The sequence below is a fragment of the Aplysia californica genome, unplaced genomic scaffold (assembly GCF_000002075.1).
Source record: "Aplysia californica isolate F4 #8 unplaced genomic scaffold, AplCal3.0 scaffold01415, whole genome shotgun sequence".
NCBI classification, from domain to species: domain Eukaryota; kingdom Metazoa; phylum Mollusca; class Gastropoda; order Aplysiida; family Aplysiidae; genus Aplysia; species Aplysia californica.
Window position 1 is genome coordinate 45,352 of NW_004798685.1, and position 25,625 is coordinate 70,976.

Below are 25,625 nucleotides of genomic sequence, written 5' to 3' on the forward strand. Positions count from 1 at the left end.
CCAGACAATCACTTCATCAGGTATCAAAATCACCAGGAATCATACTGAGCATGAGATTATTTTTTCCAAGACTTTTCAAGACCAGATTACTTTTTCCCAAGACAATGTGTCATTTTGGAAGAAAATTTTTCGTTCAGCATGCAAAAATACAATATGGTACAGTTCAGAATGCGTAATGTCAAGGCCTTCTAAACTTCGAGGAAATATTTTTACTATAGACCCATTTAAAACTGTTTTTCCAAGACTTGCCATTTTTCCAAAATTCCAACAGTTTTCAATGTCTTGGAAAATAATAAAAACAAAATTCCAAGAGCCTTCCAGTTTTCCAAGACCCGTACGAACCCTGAATCAAATGCTGAGCAGCGGGCACTGCCTTCATAAATAAATACTTAATCTTAGGATAGCAATTTAAAATACTGCCCCAATATCAAATCAAAACATTTCAGAACATTTTCCATTGTCACTAACATGAACAAAACTCCAAGAAAATCCAGAGCATGATTTTCGAAAAGGAAGAAAACTTAATGGTCATGAATTTGACAATTATTTTGAAAACAAAAATTTAAACCAAATATGCAAATGACATCACTCAAACACAAGCTACATACCTTTCTAAGCTTTTAAAGCTCAAATTTCCATCCTCATTCACACACATGCCTGTTCTCTCAACATCGGCAAAAGTTGATATAAAAGGACCGAGTTGTTGAAAGGCTGACATCCGCACCTGAAAAATAAAATAGAGACTCCCTAAAAAAAACACCCAAAAAAGCCTCACAATTTACTCATAAAGAATGGATTGAAATAAAAACATGTAAGACCCCTTCACTTTAGTAAAATGAATTGTTAAGCTTTATTCCAATAATCCAAAACATTCATCAGTTGTGATAGGGGGCTCACGTGGCCTAGATGTTAAGGTGTTGGCCTCTCAAATAACATACACGATGCATGTAATCAGGCTTGCCAGCTTTTTCAAAACCCAACGATACAACTTCAGATTACGTCAACAACAAACAGAATAACATTCAGTGAGGCATGTTTCTGGGTGGTGGGAGTGATAAGGTACTCAAATTCAAGTAGCTGAATCCGGGAGTTCCCGGAAATTCGGGAAAATTGGCGAGCCTGCGTATTAGATACTTTTTGAGTATGATACTTTTTTGATTGATTGATTGGGTAGATGTTTTGCGGCACCATCGGCACAATTTTGGTCATTTAAGCGCCAGCAGGTTTCACCGTTACAAAATCAGACGTGTTTTTGGTAAGAGTCTTTCGGAGCTCACAACCGCACACGATCACACTATTTTCATTATGCTAAAAAGACTAACATTGACAAAAAATTTTTGTAAATATGGAAAAGGCTTATTTACATTTGTATATACAATATTAATTTCAGTGTATGTATATATACACTGATAACTATAACTATATATTTTCATATTCTATTAAATAGTCCTATTTCTTTTACATAACTGTAAATTTTTCTGGGGTCTACAATGTCAAAAAAGGTTCTTAATATCTTTACATTTTAAAAATTTCTTACAAACATTAAATTCGACACATTCCATTAGGATGTACTGAACTGTGAAATTTGCGTTGCACGCCGCGCAAAAAGGAGCTTCCTCTCCTTCGAGCAATTTATGTTTGTGCGTGACGTGCGTGTGGCCTATCTTTAATCTGGTAAAAATAACTTTTTCTCTTCGTAGGAGAGATAGTGGTTTCCTTGGCGCAAGTTTCGGTTGAATGTAATGGAGTTTGTTGTGTATTTGTTGATTCCAAATTTGGGATTTCGGTTTCATGTCAGAAAAGGGATTTTACTATTTTTGTTTTCAGGTAGTTTTAGAGATTCTTTGGCAAATTGGTCAACGGCTTCATTGCCATCAATGCCTACATGGCTTGGAAGCCAAGCTATTGTAATAGTTTTTCCAGACTGATGCAGAAAATGCAGTTTAATTTATAAGTTTTAAAATTTTGTTGTCGCAGGTGTCAGAGCGCTCTAAAGATTTCAGACAAGAGAGAGTAAAGGGATTAGGAAAGCAGACTTGGTTGATTGATCTGTTATATTTAGGGCCATTTCAAGAGCTGTAGCCTCAGTTGTGTAGACTGAGGCTTCTGGGTGGAGTTTCCTTAAGCTTAAGCTGTGTGGCGATGCAAGGGCAGCAGCTCCTACTGAGGAGTCATTTTTGGATCCGTCTGTAAAGAGTTACTGCTTCAGGGTATCTATTTATTAGCTGTTTGTATGAGTTTAAGTATGTATTTTTGTCTGTAGACTTTTTGTGTTTTTCAAGACTAGCATCTATCTTTGGTTTGGTTAAATGCCATGGAAGTATGCTGGACACAGCAAAGGGCTCGATTATGTCTTCAGAAAAATCAATGTCTTTGAGATCGTTCTGGATCAATGTCTTTGAGATCGTTCTGGATTCTTATTCCGAAAGGGCTTACTTTATTTCCTAAGGAGGATAGAGTTTTTAGATCTTTGGGAAGGCCAAAGACATATTTGTGGGCTGGGTTTTGGGGTATTGAGCTAAGTTTCAAAGCGTACTGCAAAGACAGTTTTTTCCTTCTAAGTTCTAAAGATGGTTCATGAGCTTCTGCCTGTAAACTTTCTACAGGTGAAGTACGGAAAGCACCTAGGGCAAGGGGAACGCCTGGTTCTGAACAGGGTCTAAAATATTACGGTAAGACTTTCTAGCTGATCCGTAAACAGGACTGGCATAGTCCAGCCTGGAACGGACAAGGGAACGGTAAAGTTGAAGAAGTATTTCGGTATCTCCTCCCCATTCGGGATTGGATAATACTTTTAAGGCGTTGACAGCACTCTGACACCTCGTCTTTAGGTCTTTCAAGTGTGGCCAGGGTTGGTGATTTTAAAAAATTTTTTTTTAATGTCGACAGTTTGGGATTTTTGTTGGCTAAAAGTATGTTCTTTTACTGCAAAATGCATTGTCTTTATTTTAACTAATGATTAATTTAAGCAACTGCAAAAGAAAGCCTTAATCTGCCATATCAGCGAATTATGGCTACAGACAAAAAATGAAGAAAATGTGAGTCTAAGGGGGGGTGGGGTGGTGTAATTATGCATAGATAAACTTGCATTTTATTACAGTGTGCGCGTGTGCGCGCGCTTGTGTTTGTCTAAAAAGAAAAAGCTAATTTCAATTATGAAAAAAAAGTAAATTGAATACTGTATTATTTTAGTGACAGAGGGCAAGCAGACTTTTAAGCATGATTATATTAGTCTACTAAACCTTATATCTGTTTAATAAAACCAAGGAGAGGAATTCTGAATGTTAAATGTGTAAAAACTGAATACATTTTTTAAAAGTGATAAATCACTGATTTTTATAAAAATCAAGTTGATTTAAATCTTTAAAAAAGCAACTGATTTAAATCAACCCAACCCTGAGTGTGGCAGGAAAAAAAGTTTATTGTCGAAGATTACGCCCAGGAAACGAGCTCGTTTTTTAACCGGAATTTTCTCTCCAAACAAATATAAATCTCGTCGCACACTTGCGACAGACAAAAATGTACACGGAGGCTCTCGTGGCCTAGAGGTTAAAGTGTTGGCCTCTCATTCAAAGGCCCCGGGTTCGAATCCGGGTAGCGACCGAAAATTTTCTTCTTTAAAATTGTCTCCTTTCACCTCCTTTCCTGCTCTCTAGCAATATTCTGTCGTCTGCTTTCATCTCCTGTTTCTGCCCCCACCCCCTCACCTCCTTTGCCCCCTCCTCTGGGCTCCTGGCTCTTTCTACAGCCTTTCTACTGCTACTCATTGACTCCTTACAGCTGTCTTTCTGCCACACCCCTGATCTTCTGGTAGGAAAGATCTACACCTAGCCTTCTCGGACAAGGGTGAAAAATCTCGGAGGGCCCGTGTGCAAGTTGCGCACGTTAAATCCCTTGGTGGTCTAAAATCGATAAGAGTAGGCTTTGGCCGCCACCTGGGCAAAATTCAAAATTTCCTACCAAATAAAAGTATACGGTGTGTCCCGCACGCTCATATGACCTTATGCAGTTGCGAGCGCCATAAAACACTTACCAAGGAGGGGGAAAATTTTTTTTTTTTTAATGCACACTGTTTTTGTTGTAGAAAATTTGCTGTTTGCCCAAGTTTCCAGTTTATGGAGTTGAAGCTGAAGCTGACGTTCAATGTGATCTATTTTGGATTTGGATTTATAGCAGATCAGGAAGTCGTCAACGTAGAGTGAGCAGTCAATATTGTTTTGAAGGGTTTTTGTGATGGAATTGATTTTAATTTCGAAAAGAATGGGCAACAAGATGCTTCCCTGGGGGACGCCTTCTTCTTGGGTGTGTAAATTTGATATGGTTGAACCTACTTTTACTTGGAATGATCGATCTTTCAAAAAGTTTCGTATAAATTCGGGAAAATTTCCGTGTAAGCCCAAGTCACGCAGGTCTTTTAAAATACCATGTTTCCATGTGGTGTCGAAGGCTTTTTCTAAGTCGAAAAAAATAGCCACAAGGTGCTCTTTCTTAATGAAACTTTCAAGTCGGACGAGATGGTCAATAATAGAGCGATTTTTTCAGAAACCTGAGTAGGATACAACTGAGAGCCCACTAAGACACTCAACATTCTTAAAATGAGGGAAAAAAATGTTCAAAAACAAAACAACTTACCCATCGAGACTGGTCACAAAGGAGGTTGACAAACAAATTTGCAAGCTTGTTCCTTCTGACCTCCAGTGAACAAGCACATGACACAGTCATGAAACATTCTGCACATGCTTTTCGGACACCCCAGACTCCATCTTCACACAAGTAGTAGAATTTCGGAAGCTGAAAATGACATGGCAATACACTCCTTAAAACAACAGACTTGTGTAGTGCACAGTGATCACTCGAAATTAGAAAGCAACAAAACATTCACTGAAATAAAGCAACGAGTTCACCTTTATGTAGTAGTAGTGCATAGTTTTACTGCGCTCGCAACTGCATACGGTCATATGAGTGCGCGAAACACAAGTTGTTTACTTTCGCAAAAGTTCACTGCACGATTGGTTAACTATTAGACTTTAAAATGCTAAAATATTAAAATTCGGTGTAAATATATTTTCAATTTAAAACAACTCTTATAAATAACAATAAAAATTTTTAATAGTACGATTTCACAATGGCCTTCATAAAATTCAATATTCTGCTGGGAACAACGACGGAAAAAATGTCTTGCAATTTCTTGCATTTATAATATTTCCTTCGGATCTCTCCAAAGTCTAGACATTCGGTTAAGATGTATCTAACTCTAACTGTCGCATCCGACACAGAACGGCTTCTCATCTCCTTGTAGGAGGCATTTGTGGTCAGGGCTGTGTGTCCGATGCGCAATCGAGTAAAAATGACTTCGTCTCTTCTGGAGAGGTCCAAAGGATTTCGCTGTTCTAGTTTGGGTTTTATAACATAGTTTATTGTTATTCTGTTTTTCCCAGTGGCTCTCCCACAGACTGGAGGTGTACTTTTTGACTTTATTTCTAAAGTCAGAGAGTGTTTGTCGTTGATCCCAGCAGAAGGGATGAAGCTTTCTTCGCCAGGTCGTCTACCTGCTCGTTTCCTCGGATGCCCACATGGCTAGGTATCCATGCGAATATGATGTTTTTTCCTGTCTCTGATAGTGTGTGAATTTTCTGTTGTAGCCTAACTATTTTTGGGTGTAAGAGTATGTAGTTTGTGAGTCAGGTGATGCAAGACAGAGAGTCAGAAAGGATTAGGAAAGATTTGTTTGGAGAATTTTCTACGGAGTCCAGTGCCATGTCAATGGCAGTGGCCTCCGCAGAGAAAATGGAGGCTTCAGGATGGAGTCTCCTCTGGTGTATACTGTTGGGAGATAGGGCTGTGGCGCCCACTTCATTGTCTTTTTTGGAGCCATCCGTTCACCTTTATGGTACTTTGTAATGGAAGTTAAACTTATCTTCAAAAGAATTTCTTGCCAATAGAAAGCTGCTATTTATGGAGCCATTTGACAAAGATATTCGACCAAATTATATCAGTGTCCTGAATATTCCCCCTGTGAAATGCAAGTATTGGTCCAACTGACAAATTTGGGGGGTAGGGTGTGTATGTCATCTTACGCATTTAAGGGAATCCGCGGGTCTCGATCACCTCGAAAATCGGGTATTTGCTTTTTTATTTTTAAATGGAACTTCGAGTATTTGGATATTCTTACAGAAAAATATGTCAAGAATCCGTTTGTGAAGGTCCCAAAACCTAAAGATACCTGTAATATATATAGAAATGTATTTGAAAGCGGTAGGGGGGGCAAAAAAATTCGAACAAAACGTCAAGAAATGCTAAACTTTACCCCTTGACAACAACACTTTCCGTGGCTGCAAGGTAATCAAGTTTGGTATCGTTGGAAAGGCCGTGATAAGAACTATTCGATTATTGCACTTTCATTTTCGTACGGAACTACTCTGGGGACCCATTTAGGTATGTTTGAAGACCGTACCAAATACCGGTTGGCCACTTCCGTCACGTGACCGGACCGTGAATTTTCATTCGCCGAGCCGGTAGCATCGAAGGGGATTCCCCTAGCGGGCCATTGTTTACACTGCGTGCCGCAATACAGAACGTGAACGTTTTCGCTGCATTTCAAAGAGTTTTCTATTGTGTTGCCGATTTCAACGCTAATAAATTTTGTTTACAGGCTGAATGATTATTGTTATCTCCATTTACAATTTTGTGTAGTATTACGGCCCGACAAGGCCTACCGAACACATGCTCCTTCTTATTCGCCTTCTCTCGTCTGTTTATCTGATCGTGATTCGATTCGATGTCTTAGTCTTAGTCGTTTTGGGTGAGCTAATCCAGGATCTAAACTGTTGAGATTATACATATAATACATAATAGCCTTCAGTACTTTCCATGATTATGTGGCTGGGGTATTCAAAGTATAGATCTACAGATCTACGTTGCGCTCGATCGACAAAGTTATAGAATTAGAGATAAATTTGTTTTGATGGCTTCCCTAGCCTCTCCGGTTGTTCGCAGTGAACAAGTCTGTTTAGCGTAGATCCAGCAATAGAAATCTCTAAGGCCTGGTGTTATTTAAAACAATTTTTTAACTTTATTATTGGGTTTTTAAAAATCGGAGACCAGTGTTCCCAAAGCCGGTTAACCTCTTCAAGCAAGATTGAAAGAAGCAACTGCAGAAATATATAGATAGGATAAAATAAATTGAGAAAATATACAGATCTAGATAGTATCATGTAGTGCCAGCTTACAGTGTGCCTTTCTTGGTTGCAGTCCTCTTAGATTCCACCATTGCAAAACCAAAACACATGGGAAGAAAATGAAGGGGAGGTAGCAGCTTTGGGGGGGGGGGGGGCTCGACAAAGTCTCGACTCTTCTAATTCTAAGAAAGGCAGTCACCATTTAAAGATTTCTTAATGTGGAAAAGACTAACAACAAACTCAATTTACCTAAACAATTCAGTATGGCAACATTAACATATAAATTTAGACGGGCATGTCAGAATGCAAAATCTTTATTCGCGTTTTTCTCGGAATGGCTTTTCTGCCAAATCTGCTGCACTATTTTGATTAGATCTCAGAAAGTTACAGTCAGAGTAGGTTGGAATTTTCACACAAGCCCTTGAATGTCCTATTACCTTACATAGATATTTTAGCTTCTTCTCCCATTTAAGAACAGAAACTGAAAGATAAATGAGAGTTTACATTCTTGGGGCGCAGACTCAATTGTGAGAGGACAGGGGGGGGGGGGGAAATTGATGTAAAAACTTGTCAAAAAAAGCTTTTTAAATAGCATGTGCTGTGTAAACGTGGTGTATGTTGCTGAATAATGTTGGATTTTAGTGAAACCGAGATGGTTGTGATTGCACAATGTTTCGAAAACTTTTGTGTTTTTCTCAAAAATTGCATTTTCAGCTAACTGGTAACTTTATAGAAAGTTTATCTCAATAACTAACAGTCAGATTTCATTGAAATTTTCACACATCATTCCCAAGATAAGTGCCTTCCTCCTTACAAAAGCACTTTTCCTGAATATTAATTCTGTTTTGAGTTATTTGGCATTTTTGCTTTTCAGCATCTCCTAATATTGAATTCTGAACATTGGTCAAAGTGAGGGTAAAATTTGGAAAATGTATGATAGATATTTGAAATCTAATTGTGTAAGGAGGAAAAGCAAGCAATATATAACATATATACCAAGTATGAAGCTTCTATCTTTATTGGTTTTGTAGAAACACTATAAAAATACAGAAATTTTGCTGATCAGCGCCATTTTTTCCCCGCCAGAAGAACAAAAAAATTAATTTCTTTCACAAAACCTCTTTTTTAAGGTGTATGTATCCATTGATGCATACAAAGTGGCTACAAAATGGTTGGAACTGAGTTTTGGCATTTTCATTAGCCACCTCCCCTTAAAGTTTTAAAAATTACGTAACACTCACACCTTTAAACATGGAAAATGAATGCAAATGCACATGGCATGAAACTAGTTCCAACTAATCTTGAGCAATACACCCAAATATGGTCGCCATCCACTTACCAAGTACTCTTCACAATTTCTAGCACCCACAACACTAGCAACTTCTCCAAAGTTGGCTGCACACACCTGAAAACAAATTTAAAGAAAAAATAGATTTCCTCGGTCACTTGAGACATAAAGGAACAATCAAATAATAAAAATTGCACTAAAAGCCATTTTGTAATTCAACATGCAAACGGTGGTGGTGGACCCTTTATTTGAACAAGGTCATGCTTCCATTCAAACTGAATACTGCAACACTCAATATAAATCATGTAACCTTTTCGCCAATTTTAGGGGTCAAAAACTAATTATTCCCCAAGAATTTTTTATTCCTCAATATGAAAATGTATAAAAGTAAACATGATTTTAAAAACTCAGAAGACATTCAGCAGATGTTACAACAATAGCTTAGATGGTTTTTAATTAACAGCTTGACTTGATCTCTAGATTCTAGTCTAGATTCTAGATCTAAATAACTGGACAGCTTATATTCAACTTAAATCTACAATAATACTTACAAATAAACAAGTCTGGTAAAAAAAAAAATCAAGCTCTCTTTAGAGTTTTCTTGGAAGGCCCAAGATCTATTGAACCACAATCGTCATTTCTTCCTCTTGTTTACAGAGCTGGTGCTGTGCTTCTTGTGCTTTAGAAAGTGAAAGAAGACACTGTCTACACTTTCAAATAAAAGAGCACTTCCGGTATGGGTTGGCTATTGTTGACTTTTGGTAATAATGGAAAATTTTTATTTCGCATTTTAAATATTTTTTAAAATATTTTTGGGGGGGGGGGGGGGGCGCCACGAATTTTCACGGAAATTTTTCCATTTGCGGAAATCTAGTAATTTGCGGAAATCCGCAAAATTGTGGAAGACTGGAAGCCCTGAATTAAATTGTGCGTTAGCCCCTGGTGTTGTGGGCGAGCCGTCATAATCCAATCACTTGTCGTTGTTAGGTAGTCCCTCCAACCGATCATGTTGCGTAAGCCCCTCCCACTGTTGACCAATTCACCAATTTTCAGCTGCTGGTGAGGTAACCATGTGATTCCTCATAACCCATAAGCCCCACCCTGAACTCACACAAATCGTACGTGAGACGAGTGGTCACTGTTTACCCAATCTGTAACAAAGTAACAATGGACGTCAAAATGAAATTGCGACAGAAGCGTCGCTCGTTCTCTGAAAAGTGTGTTTGTTTTAACATGGCACTCTGTCTTCCTCGTCTGATACATTTAGTTTTATTGTCACTCTTGTGCAAAATCAGCAACAAAATAAAAAAAATACAAACCAACAACAACGCAGCTACTTTCGATTGGGACCTCAGAATGATTTGTTTTCTTCATCTTGATCAGTCCTGGTTAAGACGGCCACCTGTCTTATACGGCCACTTTTCTCCTTGACAATGGGTGGCCGTCTTACACAGATTTGACTGTAGGCCTACTTCTCTAAAAATTTGATGCAAGCTTTGTAGCACCATTTTGCTGGCCACCACCTTTCAATGTCCTGTTTCCCTGGGGGTCAATGGAATCACAAATCCCCAAGACTTGCTTGGTGGCATCTGCATTTCAGTTTAAGATTAAACTTTTTCAGAAACCGTGTATTTTGCATACGACTTGTAGGTACTAAAAAATATCATCGATCATTATACTTAAGACTTGATTACTTTTATCTATGGGGCTTACTGCAAGCGCAATTACTTGAGGTCAGCATATAACTCAGAAATAATTAAATGAAACAACTAGATCTGGCCATTTCTGGGTCACTATTCCGTTCCAAAAAAATTCTGGGGTTGTCTCAGTATTTTGCCTATCCCAGTTGATATCTTCCGTTACATTTTTTAAAATCTCATCAAATATGCAACAAATCTTGTACACTTCCATCTGTCCGCGTTAACATGGATTAAGAACAATTCGCTTTACATTATGTTTACATGACCCGCAATCTGGAAGCCCATTGATTAAAGCCACTGAAAATCTTATATGATTTCTTTGACTTTAACGGTTTAAAATGGGAAAGAAAAAAAATGTTACTGCATAACGTAAACAAAAAAGTTGACCTGTTTTATTAACATTTTTTAAAAACGAGGAACCTATGAAACAAATTTTGGATTGGAATACACAGGGTAAGAAAACAAGGGGAAAACCGCGCGGAACCTGGAGAAGAATCCCACTAACCGATGTATAGAAAAATGGGAAGACATGGAATAACATCAAGAGGCTAGCCCAGGATAGAAAAAAGGTGGAAAGTGTTTGTCCGTGGCCTATACCCTGGTGCAGGATGAGAAAGGCAATGACGATGCAAGACCCACATGGTAACATCAAGATAGTCTAGGGGATAGCGATGCGATTACACTGAAATGTGGGGACATGGTGGTGTCGCTGTCTCAAACTGAGCATTTTGAAGATTATGATACTGCAAATCATTTATTTGTAGTGATTCAGACTTTGCAGTCAACTGGTCGCATTTTATATAGGGCCTAAAATTAATGAGTAAGCTTTCAAATTGCTGGATCAAAACAAGTCTACCCACAACCATTCCATTGATGTGTGACATGAGGCATCCAAGAGACATCACTCGTCTTGTGACAAAGAAACCAGTATTTTCCGGATTGAATATTTATCGAATGTTTTTTCTTTTCAATAAAAACATTGTCTATTTAAAAATACATTAAAATTAAATTTAAGTGGATTCTACAGAAAAAAGACGGAAGGCACCAATAAGGGAAAAGTTTTCAGTTTCCAATGACTAGCGATGGAGGTAACTAAACTGGCAGCAATTTTCTAGCTAATTTTGCGCAAAAAAATTCTTTCAGATTAGGTTTGATCTGTAATTGCACATGAAAAGCTGCAGTGCTGAATTATCAGTAAACAGCGCTGCCCAGCCACCAGCATGTTTTAGTAATCCACAAATAAATTAGTAACCAGGTGTAAGAATTTGGAATATGGCCATGAATCGCCTTCCCTGGGGTGTCAAGGACAGGACTTGTTGCAAGTATAAAAGTAACGCAAACAAAGCCATGATGAAAAAAGGGGTCTTCACAGGCTCGTCCCGGATGGTAGGTTAAGAAAAAAAAAGGGGCAAAAAAGGGGGCTCTATTGTATTAAGTTTCAAACAATGATCCATTGGGGCATACTTCCCACCTTTTCTTTTTGCTTTTCTTACAAACAATATTAAATTTATAACTGACCTCTTTCTCAGGTTTACATTAGTTTTTCCCTTAATCTTTCAAACACCGTAAATGCACGGGCACAGCCAGTAATGGTAAACAACTATCGTGTACACACAGAAGGCCTAGATCCACGCACGCCATCAGCCAGCTTTTCATCACTTCGATATTTTCTCTAAAAGCTTAACTCATCTTTGCTTACTTTCCTTAAGCAATTGTCCTTAAGCAATTGCACGTAGTAAAAATCCATGGTGGGTATTTTTGTAATGAAGTCACTGCCATTCCAACTGGAACCTGTTTTTCGATGTAACATCTACAAAAATCAACTAGCTACATGGAGGCCGCCATTTTCCCCCCTCCAAATGTATACACATTTTTGTACGCCAGATAGGATACGACCTTAACAGCATAGCCCTGATTGACTAAAAAGGTCTAATATAGACCTACATACGGCAATATTATTCTATGACAATATTTTCAGACATTCTAAACATTTTACTACATTTGTAAATCGAGGGCCCCTCAGTAAACTGGTTAAGTCGTGTTTCTCAAATTTTACAGGAGAGGCAAACAAAAAAAAACAGATTTTCTTGAAGCGTTTTGGGTGGATAAACATTTTCAAAAGGGAGTCTAATGTCTGTCATGGCATTTGTAGGCTCCCTTATGAAAATAAACTTTATCCATCCAAAAAGACGCTTCAAGAAAATCTGTTTTTTGCCTTAGCCTGCAAAAGTGCTATGCCAAATTTCATGGGCATTGGTAATTTAATAAAAATGACATCGAATTTTTTTTCACGCTGACAAAGAGTGAACAAGCCCTACAAAGTAAACAGGACACAGCCCATACCAGGACTGACCATAAACAGGTATGGTTTGAAAGTAGTGTGATCACCAGTGTCATCCATTTTTTTTTCTTGGAATTGAACAAAGGAAAAGGGGATTCAGACACAACAGACAACAATAACATCCATTCAACAACGAAACAGTCCACAAAATGTAAAGCACAAGTGACCAACCTTTCGAACATGAAACAATGGATCAGTGCACATCTCACTGAACCTAGGTAAGAATAATCTTTCAGTGATGTCTTTCCCCAGCAATGGAGCCATTTTACTCATTAGCTGAAAAATATAAAATCAAGAAAAAAATAACTTTCACCTGTTGAGAACTACAGATTGTCACAACATTCGAGCTTTAAATTTTCTAGTGAAATCCGATCAGAAAATCATAATAGGAAAAACCTTTTAAAAATCTAAATTGACAAAAAGAATAGCCACAAATTAAAAGGCTTGGCCAGAACAGACAAAAGAAACATTACAAAGTGTTTATTGTTAAGGGCAGTAAGCTGAGAAAAATGACATTGCATGACAATGTCCTCACTTCAAAATAGAGATGTGCATGAACTTCCCAAAAATACACCAAAACACAAAAGTAACAAAAAAAACAAGGTGTTGAAACCACCAACGAGAACTTGAATTACAACAAATTACCACCAATATCAAAACTTGGCATTTCAACTCAAATAACCAAATGCCATGACAAATCTAAAAAAGCGAACAAAAATAAATGGATTATCGTAAGCAAGCAAGCATAACCTATTTCACTTCCACACAATACAAAAACTTCATGGATCAGAAAATTGGTCAACTTCAATTACTCCGTGAAAACAACCACTCCTCAGTATGTCATTGTGGACTAAAAAAAATGTTCACCCTAGAAACCAGAGGCGTCAGTCTGACAAGCCATTAGTATCAAACACTGCACGGTTTTCCATGGACATACCCAGTTAAGACACAAACAACAAAACAGGTGAAAAGCCAACAAGACAAAATTTACACACAAAATCAAGGAGTCCCCCAAATCTAAAAGTAGTAGGAAAAAAAGCTTTTGTAAAAACTTGGAAGTCTTGAGAATACTTTCTGACGAACCAAAATGAAGGACTTCCGTAACGAGCGACCACTATGAAATAGTAGAATAGAGGGCTAGATCTAGGGGTATGGTTAGGGTAACAAGTCTCTTCTTTATCGTGTTTGTTGGGGTGGTCGCTCATTATTAAAGTCCTTCCCACCGAAGAGACGATGTGCAGAACCAAAAACGACAAACCGGCATAAATCTAGGTAATTATGAATTTCAGGGCATCAAATTTCTTCAAACAAAAAATAACATTTTACAAGGCCAACATCAAATGTCTCCTTATCCAGCTCACAAAACAAAGCTAAATTCTTCCATATTTCAACTTCCACCTTCACTCGGTATGAAACCATTCCATTTACGAAAACAGTACTTCCAGTTTTAGAAATGCAGGAAAATAATGTAACAGCTCTTGTACACGACCGATCAGTGTCTGCAGCTTATAGGTATCCCTGTCATCAAAGCTGGCTGTGATATGCTCATGGTGTCACCACATCACAACCGCCTTGACGTCAGGGTAGCCTGAGTGTTGACCGTGTCAATTCAGGCTCAGATCCAATGGTTATTCCATTCCAACACACCACACGTACTCTCACCCGTTGCACCTCTCGTGACTGACAGCAAAGTACACGTGAAAAAATTTTGATACAAGCAGGTCAGTTGCAAATGTTATTCCACTTTGAAGTTGATACACCCATAGTCAAGCTCATCAAAGCTGACTGTGATATGATTGTTGAAACACATCACAATCACTTTGATGCCTTGACAAATTGGTTATTCAGCAGCTTTATGAACTGGTCTTCATAAAGTTCCCGATGAAGGCTTCTTACAGCAGCACAAGCTGATGAATGACAAAAACCACTACCCAACATTACCAAATCACTATTTTCAAGTCATTTGGACAGCATTGATTTAAACTAGTGCCTCTACAACAACCTGAAGAATTCTGCGCTTATCCAAACTTGAAGCTCATCAAAGCTGGCTGTGATATGACTTGTTCCAGCAAATCACAGTCACTCTGACGTGCCACAAAGATGAAACTTAATCCAAACAGAAGACACAATACCACACACAGAAAAACTTTTGATCCATAATTTAATACAAAAACAAACAAAAAACTGAAAAACAAACAGTCCCAGAACAAATCTATCCGGAATTCTAAACTGACTCCTGTAACTGCTCACATCTAAGGACTCTTACCATACAAGATACTATCAAGGACCACTTGACGTAACACAGTAACTGGTCCTCAAAGTAAATCCATGATAATGATGAAACGATATGCCATAATACTGATCCAAGCAGGCTGTGATATGTGACAATGGTCATAAACACATCGCAACCACCTGGCCAGTGCTACTGACATTCATGTAAGTTCAAATGAACATTCCCTTAGAATCGACTTCGCAAACAGGCAAGCTCCTCATGATGATGAAATTGGTCTCAGAACAACGCTCATCAAAGCTGGCTGTGATAGGCTCCTAAAGAGTTACTATTACATCCAGCATTGACGCTGTCGGCCTGAGAGTAAACATCTTGCACCGCAAATAGACATGTTCCACATACAAGCGTTGACAGACGTGCTCCGTGATGCAAAAGACAGAGTAGTGAGCTGATCTGCAAAACATCTCACTACCCATGTCTTTCATACCAAAAAGCACTTTTTCGGTACACAAAGGAACTGACAGCTTCAAACATACTCCAGAAATAAATCAAGCATCAGCTCCCCAAGGACAAACTATCAAACTGGACCATGACTTCAGTCATTGTCATCAAAAAAACAATTTGACCACAGAAACAAAAACTTTTAAAAAATCAAAATAATCTTTCTTGTCCATGAGGCAAACAAACTTACAGCAGCCGCCTCTGAGCGACATTCATCCAGGCTCTCTGGGGAAGCAAGTTCCAGAATGACCTGAATAACTTGCTGCTCGATGTCTGATTTCTCTGCCAGTTCTTGTTCTAGCAGGACCAACAGTGCTGCTTGACTGGTTTTCCTCACCTACAAAATTTATTAAAAACTTGTTATAAAAAGAACCAACAAAATAAGTCACACACAATAGCTTACCAAATCACATTTAAAGTGTACAATGAAGCTTTCACCTATTTATTCTCAAATCATTTGCAAAAAAAAAAAAAAAAAAAAAAAACTTCCAAAGCAAACAATCCAATGAGGAAAAAAAATAAGGCTTGGATGGAAGGGGAAATTAAAAGAACCTAGGTGCATTATCAAACTTCAGTTGAGAAATCATTCTGCTTCCTCAGCCCGGACATCTAATATAATGAGAGCTGCCTTTACGTTTAAAAAAGATTTACAAATAGCCAACTTCAACTCACCTGGCTATTTGCATCATTGAGGTACCGGACTACCATGGGAAGAATGTATTGAGGTACAGCATTTATGAATGCATCCTTGTTCTCTTGGCAGTACACAGCTATATGTGGAACCTGCTCCATCAACTCGGAGCGGACAGATGGTTCTGAAAGAATCAAGTGGTTATGGTTCAAGATTGTCATGACGGCTGAAAAAAAATAATTCTGTGATGCCCTCAATTTCAACAGAAAACATCAATAACTACCAAAAGAATGGAGCTCTTTTGCGTTGGTGAGTAGATCTAGCCCGTGTGTGCTCGATGTTCTGCGTTCGTGAACTTCCGCTAACGCACGCCTCTCTGTCCATGTCCCTGTGTGTGTGTGCGTGTCTGTCTCTCCCTAACCCCCGTCCCCTGGATTTATGTTCCCCGATACATGAATTTCTGCTCGAGTTTGTGTGTGTTTGTTGCTTCTTCTAGAATCGCCTGTGTTGGTTCTACACCATAAGCGTAGGCTAAAGCTAGCCTAAGTCTCATTCAAAACACGCCAAGTTGGTAGCTCTAGATGTTCGTCCAATGATATTAGAGAACAAATTGACTTACGACACGAGGAGCTCGAAAGGATAAGCAGGAAACAAGACTTCCATTTTACTGTACAAAATCTTTCAAAAGAGCTTGAATTTATGCAAAATGATATTACCTGATAAAAATTAGTCTATAGATAGTTTTGAATACCATGTAGGTAAAAAGAACTTTGAATGCAAAACATTCAGAAATTGACCTATACTATTTCCTTTCAAACCCCGGAATGTGTGCAACTACTCGTTATGACTTATCAACTTAGAGGGGGTTAGATCTATAACTTATTCATTCATGTGTTTGTAACACATTATGAATAGAAAGCTTAAGATATAGCGTTGTTTTCAGACTTGACACCACGTCACTCGGTGGCAATGCTACCAAGAATAAATGACAGAAAGCATAGGCTATTTTAGCAAAACATTTAGTAAATTCCGGACTCCAACAAAAAATAACGCAGCAATGAAATTTTTAATTTAATATCTCAGTTGTATTTAAGATTGGCTTTGTATTCAACCGCTTACCTGGGTCCTCTGAGAGCTTGGACATGGCATCCATAACAGCAAAGCAATTGTCTTCAGACTCATAAACTGCCCGCAATGTATCCAGGAGTCCTCTTGCAAGCATTTGCCTGGGGGGAAAAAACCAAAAACCAAATGAAACCTAGCCTCTTTCATTGAAAAGCAAACAGGACATACTGACACAACAAAAGAACAAAAAAAACCCTATAAATTGGAAGGGGTAAAAACCTGTTAATATTTCGGAATAGGCAAGTTTCCAGAACAAAAAAAAACCTATAAATTGGAAAGGGTGAAAACCTGTTAATATTTCAGAAAAGGCAAGTTTCCAGAAGAGCATTTACATTGATACCCAAAAATATATGGGAAAAGCAAAACCATTCAGAGACCAAAAAACTTGAGATATAATCCTACCTGTTAAATATGTTGTCACTATCAAGATATTTTTCAAGCCTCTGCAAAGGGGTGAGGTCTTCAACTTCATTGTCAATGCCATATCCTGAGGAAGACAACACAAAATGTATGAGACAACCTTGCATAAAATGCTGAAACATAAAAAAATAAATTTTAAAAGGCTGGCATCACCCACCCCCTTTTTAACATCTGAAGTAAATAATGCACAAGACTAATAGCTCTGGCCGATATAAATTCCATACCTAAGTGTAAGTCCAAGTTCCTCAAAAGATATTCTTCAAAAGCCAGATCATTTGCAATGTCCATGTCACCTTCATGAGGAACATTCATATCATGTTCTTGCACAAAATTTTCGTCACAAAGTTCAGATCCCCGCTTCAGCCTTTTTATTCTACTGATGCTGTGGCCCATTTCATGTAGACAAGACAGCACTAAATAATCAAAATAGGCTTACCTTCTCTGGACCAAAAATAATCTGTTGTGAGAAAATGCTCACAGCAGGCATGAAGAGGTTTTAGTCATGAGTGAGTGTTCACATAGATAATGAAATTCATATTTGGAAATGAGTTGTGTTCACCTTCACTCCCAAGCCAGTGAAATTTTCTTCAGGTAAAAAAAAAAAAAAAAAAAAACACACCCCCCCCCCCCCCCCACCCCGATTTTATCTAGGCTATTCCTGTCCTCTTGTGTTAAACCAGAGAATCTGAATATTTCCAACAAATACAAAGCAAGAGTCCTTTTTTATCTTTAAGCCTACTCAAATTTAGTAGATTTTTTACTGTCACTCCCGAAAACAGATGCACTGCTTCGGGGGTCAAACTGCTTATTGTTTGCTGCAGATCACACATAAAGTAAGTCACTAAAACTGTCGCAAATCAATTATTTCCAAGAAAATTTCAAATCTAACAGTAAAATATCAATGGGTTAAAACGGGGGCGTGTTGCCCGCCTGTAACCCCTCAGATTTTCTTTTACCTCAGGGAGGCAGGCCCCAATTGGTCCAAAGCACGTCTATCTCTAGATCTAGATCTATTAAGAACAATCAGACATCTCAAAAACTATTTGCGACGGAAATGAAGTGGATATTCGAGTTCCTTAGTATAGCCTATAATTTTCCTTTTACCAATTTAGGCCTGGTTAAAAGTTCAATAGTGGCTTTCCTTGGTCTGAGTCTAATTATTTTATTTTAATTTTAGGATGAGGAAAAGAAAAAAAAAACCTTCCGGGACCGGATTCGATGCCACGTTTGAAACTTGGGAGCACTGAACATTAGACTTAGGCCTTGCGAACGTAGACAGCTTGTATACGTTCTCTAGGCCTAACTTAAAGATAGTATTTTTAGGTAGATCAAGAATCTATAGTATGACGACACTGTGGACAGGAACTACTACTTATACTGAGTTGCACCGTCTTGTTACTGTTATCCAAACGTCTTTCGACACAAACTCAAATGATTATGAAAGATGAACAGGACTACTTTTAAGCAATGTCAGAAACAATTGTTAGATCTATAATCTAGATCTAGATCTACCCAATTTTGATCGGAATAAGACTATAAACAAAAGGAGTCAAATCCTAGGAGGTTTGTCAAGAAACTGAGAAAGCTTCCACAATTCAGGCAGAACTACAATATTATGTCAAAACGATGGCTACTACTAGATCTAGATTCTAGTACTGGCGTTTCAAATAGCACGGGAGCTGTTCAGAACGAGGCGTTGTAAATAGCGCCTGCCAAAAATAAAAGAATACCAAGAGTTCCAGCGATATAATGGGCCTTTTACCACAGCTCTCATGGCACCCATTTTGCTTCGGACAATTAGATCTAGATCTAGAAGAGGAAATTCCCTTTCCTCCCATGGCAGGTCTAAACCTAGATTCTAGTCCTATAATTCATAATTCAGGTGTACACAGACCCGGAAACCGGGAACAAATTCACAAAGTATACAGACCCGGTAGGGAAGATCTTGTGATTTCTGAAAGTTTCAGTGCCCAGACCCGGAAGTGTGTGTGTGCGCAAGAGAGGGGGAGGGAGGGAGAGAGAGGGGGAGGGAGGGAGAGAGAGGGAGGGAGGGAGGGAGAGAGAGACAAAGAGAGTGGGAGTGGGTAGAGAACAGGGGGAAGAGCTAGCAAATATCACAATTACACATGCCCCAGTTGACAGGAAGGAATGAGAGAAAGTAAGTATTATTATTTAGTAGAGATTTTACGGTGCTTGCAACTGCATAAGGTCGTATGAGCACCAAGGGTTGGATGTCAACTGAGAAGTCTTTACCAGGAATCGGGCCTACTCTGCTCACCTCTCTAGCTTCAATAGCACAAAGTCTGTTTCCACTTTAGCGGCACCCTGGAAATAGCGGGTCACGAGTGTGACAAACATACAAAAGAAGTAGAGGTCAAAATGCCCCCCTTTGGAAATAGCCTAAAGACACTTCAGTCAGTGGCACCCTTTATAATAAGGCAGCCTAATTTAGGTTCTGATGTTTTGTTTTTCCTGATCTAGAACTGGATCTAGAGACCTATATATAGATCTAAAGACTACAGCCTCCACTCTTGTACAATTGCGGTCCAATTTGCACTAAATCACACTAGGCCTAGCACAGAGTACTGGATATCGATACGGATTTAAATAGTATTAATGTTTTATGTTTTCGAAGTGGCCAGAGTCCGAACAGCCACTGAAGGCTATTCAGACTCAAATTCCAGTGCGTGTGCGCAATCACCGGTTGTACCGTAAGCGAGGTCTACTCGAGTCCGAATAATCTCCCGTTGCTATTCGCACTTTACTACTGGTAGGCTATTACACTGTGTTTCATGACTACAAAGGGATCAAAGCATAAAATTCATGAAAGTGGCTATTCTCACCCGCCCGGAAGTTCTCGCAAGATCAACTCCTCCCCTCTTCTCTCTCTCTCCGTCTCTTTCTGAATACTGTCTATCGGTGTGGACGATCAAATTGACCAAAACAAAGTTAAAAAATGATGTTAAAACACAAAAGTAAATAAATTTGGTTGTCGACAAAGATGCTACAGCTATTTAACTTTTCGAATCGAGCCGAACTACGCCGGTCGCCATTTTGTTTAACCCGGAAATTCTCGCGCTACTCCTCTCTCTCTCTCTCTCCACTGCCCACAGACAAAATTGTACGCTTTTACTTTTAGTAGGCTACAAAATTGTAATGGAACGTTTGTTCACGGCACAGAATTCTACCATTTTTCTGTTATCAGTGTAGAATTCTGTGGTTTAGGGTGAACGCGCACTGGGTGAGAATAGCCACAAGACTCGCCTGCACTATTCTCACTCCGGGTGAGAATAGAGGTGGCCAAAATTCATAATCAGTCCTTATGCCTTATAAGACACACCCCCCCCCCCCCCCATATATATAATATATATATATACATATATATATATATATCTCTTGCTTTTCCTTTCCATCTTCCCCAGGCCCGCCCCATCACATTCACCCCCTTTTTTTTGCATATATATAGCCTTGATCTATATTCACTCCCATATCGTGGCCCACTGCCAGGCCCTACTATTATCGGTGTTTCCAATAGCTGAAGCTGAAAAGTAAGGAAAAGGGGGTCACAAGTCCCCAGCACGGAAACAGTCGGGGGTGGTTCAGGGGTCAAAGCCCCCGAAGAAATTGAAATTTAGTACTTTTAGAGGGTTGAAAATGGCATTTGGGAGCCTGTTTGAAGAGATTGACAACAACCCATACTACCTTTTTTTTCACCAAGATTTTGTCTTGTTTGATGTCTTCACCAACATAGATCTATCTTTCCATTGCTGGCAACGTAGGTTCCCCTTCCATTGTTACTATAATTCAATTAATTTGTCATCGCACCATTGATAGAATGCAAACCTGGGAAGAATGAATAGATATGTGCCTTCACAATAGTTACCCAGCGTATACTCTAATTTTCCTAAATTTTCATGTCTGAATGTGATATGTCACAACCTCAGAACACCACTTCGAATTTTTCTTGATGTTAGTTTTAGCCCAAATTTCTTTCGTTGCGGCTCTTATCACGTTCCCGGGCCGTAGAACCTCTGCATTGATGATCTCTAGATATCTAGAATCTAGATCTAGACAACATATTTGCAAAAAAGTTTCCGACAGTTGTTTTCTGTCTAACATCACACAAGTCAATATACTTGATCAGCGCGCATATTTTCCAGCCGCGGCAACAGTACGAAGATAGGCAAACGGAATGAGGGAATGATAGGAGGAAAGTAGTGGCACAAAAACTATCAATTTGCAGGTAAAAAATTCGGCGCCACAAATTCACTGCCAACCAACCCGCAATTAATTCATGGGGCACAGCGGAATAATGGCCGATGGCAGGAAAGACACAATCAGGCAGGTTTCCATAACAAACTATTGCAGAGAGAATTACCGTAAATGTAACTAAAAGACGATACGAAGGCGAGTACGAATCTTTTGCTATGGAATTTCGGCAGACCTACGCTGTCCCAGATTTTAACGGAGGGAGTTGATAATGATGGAGGAACAGGTAGGCTACGGAACTAGATATATATCTAGATCTAGCAGAAAGTACGGACTTCCGTAAACGAAGTCACGAAGTATGACCCGGTAGGGGAACTCTTGTAATTTCTGAAAGTTTCAGCGCCCAGACCCGGTAGTGTGTGTGAGTGTGTGTGTGTGTGTTGAGAGAGAGAGAGAGAGAGAGAGAGAGAGAGAGAGAGAGAGAGAGAGAGAGAGAGAGAGAAGGAGAGAGAGAGAGAGAGAGAGAGAGAGAGAGAGAGAGAGAGAGAGAGAGAGAGAGACAGCAGGGGGGAAGTGCTAGCAATGTACATGCCCCAGTTGGCAGGAGGGAACGAGAGAAAGATAAAGAGTGGAAAATAGGTGGAGAGAAAGAAAGACAGACAAAGAAATAGAGAATGCGAGTGATACAGAGACAGAGGAGAGAGAGAGAGAAATAGATCCTAGAGAGGGTGACAGCTCGATCGTAATTATGACGTTCTTTTCTTCAAATTGTGATTGCTCCAACTCCAAAACGGAGGAAAAACGATCGTTCATCGAAAAGACATCTGCAATATTCGTTTAGATCTAGATTCTAGATCTAGATCTAGATTCTAGAAGTAATCGTCGGTGGGGTTACAACTAGATCTAGATCTAGATCTAGATTTCTAGATCTAGAGATCTAGAGGCTAGTATCCCAAACGGGACCGCAATTGCATAGAAGTCTGTGTAACAACAGGGAATCCTTGAACCTACAAACATGAAAATCAGCAATACAGCTGAAGTGCTTGTATTTGTAGAAAAAAAGGCCATGTCCCACGAATGAACTCCAGTAACCTAGGCCTAAACATGAACAATTCAACCTCTGGTTCTTCTATTCAAAGTAAAATCTCAGAAAAAAATCCTGGGTGAAGTTTAGAACCTGAAAGAGAATACAGTGAATCTTGGAACAAACCGGTGAACGAAAATATCTTTCAAATTGTGAACGCTCCGAATTGTGAAAACACAACTTCAGATTTCGGTAAGATTGAAGAATACCGGACCAGCGGACTGACTGCCTCCTAGATCTAGACGTCTATGTCTCAACCATAGGAATTCATAATTTTCCCGTATAGATCTAGATCTATCTCTCAATGGAGAATCTCGAACCGGTAGATCTATTCATTAAAATTTTGTCAGGGGGTAGACCCCCTGAACTCCCCCCCCCCCCCCCTCCTCCACCCGCCCCACATTCTCGCGCAATAATGTACAAGTGGTCTGGTATTCTTCAATCTTCCCGATCTGTCTAGATCTAGATCTAGATATCTAGATTTATTGATTTAGATCTATACAAATCTATTGGAGAACATCAGAAAAAAAAACTGTTGAAGTCCAGTAGGCAAATCTTATCCGTGGGAAGGCTAAACCTTGGCTATAGATTAGCAGCCTACTGCTAGAATCCATACATTCATTACGTGAACATGTAAATCTAGACTCCTCTAGATCTAGACTCTAGATTCTAGATAAAAGACAGTCTAGTCTAGATTTCTAAGTCTAAGTGTTCTCGAAGGAGAACAAGTCTTGTTCTAGAAAACCAATACATTTATACTTCTTTTTCTTGTTACATTTATCAGCTTCAGTACAAGAGTAGATCTACCACTAGAATCTAGGCACAGGCTAGTTGTACGAGTACACCTCGTGGGTGTCATCGAATGAATGACCTAAATTCGTAGTGCTAGAATCTATGACGGTGTCGCACGTCACTTGTGACTCACAACAAGGGTAGTAAATACGCAATTACCAATGCTATGGCACTAAATAACTCTATACCAACCGTAGGTACCACACGTGTGAGTTCAAAATGATTAAATCCTGAAATAATTCAACAGCGGGTGTGAACACCATGCACTCGATCTCCACCGACAGCCTTGATGGCGGGAAAATGTAAAGCGGGCCAAGTTGAAAAGGTCGGGAAAAGTGGTCACATGACCTCGCACCATGATGGATCCGATTCGGGTCCCACTTTTTACACAATGGGCAGGTCAGCATTGTCGTTGTATACCTATTACTTACTTCATAAAACACCATACTATGAACAAAATTACTGCCACAATATCAAACACTAACAACAGCACTTGATCAATACGACTAGACACAGACGATCGAAGAAAAAAAACATGGACGGCGGGAAAGGGCATGATGCTCCCTCAAACCAGCACATTTTCTTTCATTTAGGGTAACGCCAATGTTTGCAATGAAATAGCCAAAAAACTGAACATTCCAACTTACCATCTTCACTGTTTTCGTCTGTATCATCTTGGTAAAATTCCAAATCTGAAAAACATGAGAAGATAGATGTATTTGGCGCAAAAAGTTTAAATTTTTAAGAAACAAAGTAAATGATGTGAGGTGGACTCACCCGCCATGTTGGAAAAGACCACGAGGTATGCTTACAGCGTTTTCATTGGATGGTTTGATGTCAATATTGGATGATGATTGGTTCATGTGAATTTGTTTCTTTTCGCTACGGAAAAGTACGAGAATGGCCGATGACTCACATCCAGCTACTCTACTTGCGTAAACTTCATTGTCCGTATTTCGTGAATGAAACCGTGTTTGTATCGTAAATTAGACCCACGTGTTCCGGAAAATATAGTTTACGTACTCGTACATCTCCGTGTGGTTCTACAACCGTGCAAGCGTTCAGTATTCGAGAAAAGTGAAAACGAAATTCAATCTTTCCTTTGTCTAGTTGAGTCCGAGGGACACACAAAGAAGGGAGCGATGAGTCGATCAGCTGGGTCCCCGTGCTCCCTTGGTGTTTGCCCCCGTTTTCTCGTGGACAAAGAGAGTTTGATGAAAGAAACTCGAGGGCCACCAACAGCAGCGGCATTGCAACAACACACTATACTATGAAGATTACCGTTATCGACATGATCTATTGCTTCTACACACTATCCTAACCCCAGTCACCAAACTCTTACTTACTAAATTTCTTATTTAATTATATTATCGAATGAAACCTGGTAGCTGGTGTAACATATCTTGTACTAGGAAATAATTCAAAAGTTTAAAAACAGGACAGCTTTCTCAAACTTCTCATAGAGAACTGGAACTAATGCCGTTTTCTTCTTCTGTAGCCTAATGAAAACTTGGTGGATTAGAAGGTATTTTAAAGGCTTCTTTTATAGGGGGTGGGGGCTTTTTATTTTTATTTTTATTTTGCTTTGGTGGTGCTGTCAATTGTCATTGTTTTGAATTTGAGGTTATAGTTTTTTTTAATGGGGGTCAGTGTGACACAAGACGCAGCATTCTTGCATTTTAAAATTTTTTTTGGTTGTTTGTTTTTCAACGAAATCCCAAATATTGTTCTTTCAAAGGTTAAAGGGTTATTATAGAGTAGATACGATCATGTAAACTTTAACTAGGAAACTATTTTTGGATTTTTATCAACTACACGATGCCGGTACACGGTACTAAATCGTAGACATAAATAGATCATTAGAATAAATTATATAACATGCAGTACAAATGGTGGGGGGAGGGGTATTTACACGTTTCTAACAAGCCTCAATACAAGCATTTTTGTAAGCACAGTGTTACTAATAACTAATAACTTGTAATTTTCTTTGTCAATCGCCTTGGTTGCTGTATTTTAAAAGAATACATTGTAGTCCTACCAAGTTCGTATTCATCAGTAGGCCTATTACATGTAGTAAAAGAATGTTAACAGTTTTTGGTTGTTGGTTTTTTTTTTCGGGGGGGGGG

The 25,625-nt window shown here is 39.0% G+C and overlaps 1 protein-coding gene across 4 annotated transcripts in view; it reads right to left on the reverse strand.

The window, feature by feature from the left end:
- The window catches only part of LOC101854689 (serine/threonine-protein phosphatase 4 regulatory subunit 1), a 58,047-nt gene that overhangs the window by 17,918 nt on the left and 14,504 nt on the right, over positions 1–25,625 (reverse strand). For 2 of the 4 annotated variants that reach the window (XM_005112800.2, XM_005112799.2), the window contains exons 2-10: positions 24,147–24,191; positions 17,397–17,481; positions 16,989–17,095; positions 15,911–16,053; positions 15,429–15,575; positions 12,679–12,783; positions 8,518–8,583; positions 4,633–4,791; positions 609–724 (exon numbers count right to left, since the gene is read on the reverse strand). In XM_005112800.2, coding sequence (XP_005112857.1) covers positions 609–724; positions 4,633–4,791; positions 8,518–8,583; positions 12,679–12,783; positions 15,429–15,575; positions 15,911–16,053; positions 16,989–17,095; positions 17,397–17,481; positions 24,147–24,191 — 973 coding nt within the window. Of the gene's footprint in view, positions 1–608; positions 725–4,632; positions 4,792–8,517; positions 8,584–12,678; positions 12,784–15,428; positions 15,576–15,910; positions 16,054–16,988; positions 17,096–17,396; positions 17,482–24,146; positions 24,192–24,276; positions 24,481–24,522; positions 24,644–25,625 lie in introns of those variants that run through there. The other 2 variants (XM_035973564.1, XM_005112801.3) reach the window with 2 other exon arrangements.